Here is a 4,498-nt window from a genome sequence, read left to right as displayed (position 1 = left end):
TCGTTTTATGATTGGTTTAACCGAGTCTAGTAATTTTTCTGACTAATTGCATAAAATTACTAAAGGTCAAAACTAAATATGCTGATCATTTACACAAGTGAAAAGAAAACAAAGATAAAATAGTGAAACAAAATTTATTAAGATCACAAAAATCACAAATTGGCATATGTACAAGGATGAAATTGTACTATTAAACCAAGAAAAAACAAAACAAGTGAAGAGGGCCTGAGTTTTAAATGTCAAGAAAGGGACAAGGACCCACTTGGCACTTGCTATCTCTTTCTCTCTCCTTGCACTTTTTGCCCTTTCTGTAGATATTTTGTGATGTGTTGTCAGATATTTTACACACCTCCGCAATCAACACCTACCTCACAACAAATACCCGAACACAAGAACAGATTAGGAAAAGAGAAAAAAAATCTGAAGACTGAAAAGCTCTCTTCTTTATTAGGGTTTTAAGCGTCTGAAACTCAAAAAGATCTCAACTATAGCCCTCTTTATCTTGGTAAGCTACTAAGCTTTATGGGTTCTGTTTCTTGAAACTTTATAGAAATGGGGTTTTATGGGTTTGTTTGATTTGTCGTCACCTATAAGGTCTGGTTCGATTCATCGATGAGCATTTCTTTATTGTGAATCTTTTTCGATGAAGTTTTCATCTTCTTTGTCGGTATTCGGCTATTTTCACCGGCTTCGTTTTGATTTTGTCGAAAATTTGAGCTTGGATTATCATCGTATATGCTTGTTTTCAGCTTGATCTGCTCCACTTTAAGTTTCGATTAACTTTCTCCCATTTTTATCGGTTTATTTAGGTTTTTACTGCTTACTGATTCTTAATTTTGCAACCCACAAATCAATTTGAAGTCTTTTCTACTTCCCTTTAGTTTTCTAGATTCTGTTTTACCTTTTGTTCAGATGCAAGATGCTTAAAACCCTTTCACTTCGAAGCTTTTATTCCTTTGGCTTCCATCAATTTCGTATTATAGATTGTTTCAGCAACCATTTTGTCAAGAAACTACACATTTATTCTATGATTTTATCAATAAGATCTAATCAACTTCTTCATATTGCGAATCAATTACGTGCATTCATTTGATCTAATTCGAAAATTTTCATTTATCCTGATTGATGCAGATGACTTGATCTCACAAGGACAGTAAAAAGTCCACTTTGACAGGATCTTGCACGTTTTTCTGAAGTATAAAGTTAGAAGAGATCAAAATCTTGATCTGGGTAACGTCTTTTCTTGAAAACATGGGGTACAATTGTGATTACTGTGGGGAGGCAAGATCAATGGTGTATTGTCGATCAGATGCAGCTTACTTGTGCTTATCATGTGATCGAAATGTTCACTCTGCAAATCCACTATCAAAGCGCCACATGAGAACGCTTGTATGTGATACATGTAATTCACAGCCTGCGGTTGTTAGATGTGTGGATGAAAAAGCATCTCTTTGTCAGAATTGTGATTGGGTAGGTCACAATGGAGCTAATTCAAGTGCAAGTTCACATAGTCGACAAACGTTAAATTGTTATTCAGGATGCCCTTCGGCTGTTGAACTTTCTTCTATTTGGTCCTTTATGGAATCTTGTGAACAAGATATGGAATCAATGAGCATCGCTGATAACAGCCAAGAACATTCTGAAAACAAGACTCAAGATTCATCACTGCCAGATGAGAATAAGAGTGATTGGATGGGTTCTTTCAACGTCCAGGGTGATGATAATAAGTCGCAAGACATCTTTCACCAAGTAAAACCCTTGAATTCTTCTCAATCAAAGGTAAAATTTTCTTCCTTTTCAGTTATCGTTAGTTCAATTTTGTTATAGTTGAAGTGGGTTGATCACAAAAGCTTTAAATTTTTGATCTTTTGCATTTTTATTACTTCCAAGATTATAAAAATTGAAGATTACAAAATCTTTTACTTTTTAATCTTTATGGACTTTTTTTTTGCATCTTTATTAGTTCAAGATTGTAATAATTGAAGTGGACTGATCAGAAAATCTTAAATTTTAAATCTTTATCGAGTTTTTGCATCTTTATTAGTTCAAGATTGTAATAATTGAAGTGGGTTGATCACAAGATCTTAAATTTTCAATCTTTATGGAGTTTTTTCATCTTTATTAGTTCAAGATTGTAATAATTGAAGTGGGTTGATCACAAAATCGTTAAATTTTCAATCTTTATCGAGTTTTTTCTATCTTTATTAGTTAAAGACTGTAATAACCTAAGTGGGTTGATCACAAGATCTTAAATTTTCAATCTTTATCGAGTTTTTTGCATCTTTATTAGTTCAAGATTGTAACAATCCAAGTGGGTTGATCACAAAATCTTTAAATTTTCAATCTTTATTGAGTTGTTTTGCATGATTTACTCTCAGGTATCATATTCAAGGACAAAAGATTCTGAACAACTCGTGGATGATGGGCTCTACGATGATTTCACCATGGATGAAGTTGACATGAACATCGAAAACTATGAAGAACTCTTTGGTGTAGGCCATAACGACCCAAAACATCTTTTTGCAAAAGATGGAATCGATAGCTTGTTTGGCATGAGAGACTCAACAAAGGTATCTATCTCTATCACTCTCATTCATATTTTTTTAGCTTCTAAAATTAACACAACTTACTAAAAAAAAACATTATATTTTCAAAATTTTTGCAGTTTAACCTCTCATACATCATCTTTTTCCAAATTAACCATTTTGACCTGCCTAAAATCAACGGCTTTTTCGTAATTTCCCCTTAAAAGTTATACATTTACTAGTTGCTAATAACTTTTGATTATTTTAGGAGCCAGAATGCAGTCAAGCAGCCTCAGTGGATTCATTAATGAGCTGCAAAACCGAACCAAACGCGTGTTATGCAAAGCAACATTCAAATCTTTCATTTTCAAGTCTAACTGGTGGTGATAGCAGTGGTGGTGAATATCAAGACTGTGGGGCCTCATCTGTGGTTCCAATGGGTGAGCCACCTTGGTGCACCCCTGGTCCAGGAAGCACTAGTATCAGGAGTGATGCTGTTCTTCGTTACAAGGAAAAAAAGAAGATGCGCAAGTGAGTGTGTTTTCATGTTACACGTGTTAAAATTTCATCTTTTTATATCACGAAATCGCCCTTTTGACACTCGATTTTTTGTGTAGATTTGAGAAGAGAGTAAGGTATGCAACGCGAAAGGCGAGGGCAGATGTGAGAAAACGTGTGAAAGGTCGGTTTATTAAGGCTGGTGAGGCTTATGATTATGATCCCATGACTGAAACGAGAAGCTTCTGAGAACCACATGTATGAAAACTGTCGAATCAAATCCTTGTTTAACTTGTCATCTTACTTGGTAAGAAGATGAGTGAAGAGAATTTAGTGATGGTGAATTGTTATGTTTCTGATTGATGGTATGTACAGGATGAAGAAGATCTTTGTAAATTACAGATGGATTTAGGGTTTGAGTCTTGACAATTTTATAGTTCGTCTGTTGATGGATTTTATGTTTTGTAGTGTGTAGTATTTTTGGGGAAGTTTTAAGGATTCCATTCTTGTTTTCTGAGATTGTTTCGAGCAAGAATAAGGTAGTTTCTGTTCGAGGTATGGTAGCTTTGGTGTAACATGAAAAGAAATCAATAAAGACGGATTGGATTTTAGATACCCATGTAGTGAGAATAAGCACCAATGAAGTTGATAACGAACATGCAAAATGTAGCAAGGTTTAAATCAACAAAATTATGTTTATATTTCTTTCATAGGATGTGGCCATTGCGTTATCTCAATTGGGCATTTGAGATTCTTTTCGGTGTTAAAGGTTTTCTATGATAAGATAAGGGAAAATGTTAGTGCAGCACAATTAATTATTGCTATTTATGAGATTTGGTCTGTTATTTTATTGCGCAATGGGTCACTATTTGTTCGTTAATTTTAAACAACAGTCACTCCAAAAAATCCTACCGTGTGGCCTCAAGTTTCCGCAAGCTATATAAACCCGTTAACAAGCCTACGTGGTTACCCCGTTAACAAGCCTACGTGGAAGCATGATGTGTTGAGAAAGCTTATGTGACAGTGATAAGTAAAATGTGACTGTAGCACAATCAATATAACCCTATTTACAGTGTTAAGTAAAATGTGACTATAGTATAATCAATATTGCAATTTACCCTATTTAGTCACTAATCTATTTTTTATACATTAAGTAATTAAATTTACAAGTTACATGTCATTTAAGTCACTTTCGTTAATTTTTGTGAATCCCCGGTTATCGATTCTATGTGATTGACTTGTAAGATTAGAGAACGTAAGAGATGGAGAGGAGGGGGTTTGAGAAAATTTATAGATCAAGAGTAAGAGCGTATTTGGTGGTGCTTGAAAAATTAGATGACTTGTGCTTGTAATGAAACAATGTTGAGTTTTGCTTTTTCTTACAAGATTTTCAGGAGTGAACACATTAGATTGATGAGGTTGTAGGTGCAGCTAGGGGTGGTAGCGTAGAGCCAAATAAGTGTCATTTACAAGCC

At 34.5% G+C, this 4,498-nt stretch overlaps 1 protein-coding gene across 1 annotated transcript; it reads left to right on the top strand.

Moving 5' to 3' along the window:
- The first annotated feature begins 352 nt into the window (after positions 1-352).
- Positions 353-3,638, top strand: LOC145047147 (zinc finger protein CONSTANS-LIKE 9-like). Its single transcript, XM_078995380.1, has 5 exons — positions 353-505; positions 1,132-1,779; positions 2,379-2,570; positions 2,794-3,056; positions 3,143-3,638. Exons 2-5 carry the CDS (start codon positions 1,252-1,254, stop codon positions 3,270-3,272), a joined length of 1,113 nt encoding a protein of 370 aa, XP_078851506.1. The 5' UTR covers positions 353-505; positions 1,132-1,251; the 3' UTR covers positions 3,273-3,638.
- The last annotated feature ends 860 nt before the right edge of the window (positions 3,639-4,498 follow it).

This window comes from Lactuca saligna, chromosome 5, assembly GCF_052625555.1.
Source record: "Lactuca saligna cultivar CGN05327 chromosome 5, ASM5262555v1, whole genome shotgun sequence".
Lineage (NCBI taxonomy): Eukaryota > Viridiplantae > Streptophyta > Magnoliopsida > Asterales > Asteraceae > Lactuca > Lactuca saligna.
The sequence above is the reverse complement of the archived record's forward strand: the minus strand, read 5'-3'. Positions and strand labels throughout refer to the sequence as shown.

What these genes read in the sequence shown, in the direction of transcription:
- LOC145047147 (XM_078995380.1), top strand. Translation starts at nt 1,252, where the DNA reads ATGGGGTACAATTGTGATTACTGTGGGGAGGCAAGATCAATGGTGTAT. An exon ending in TGAATTCTTCTCAATCAAAG is followed by an intron (nt 1,780 to 2,378) that starts GTAAAATTTTCT and finishes ATTTACTCTCAG; the next exon opens with GTATCATATTCAAGGACAAA. An exon ending in GCATGAGAGACTCAACAAAG is followed by an intron (nt 2,571 to 2,793) that starts GTATCTATCTCT and finishes TGATTATTTTAG; the next exon opens with GAGCCAGAATGCAGTCAAGC.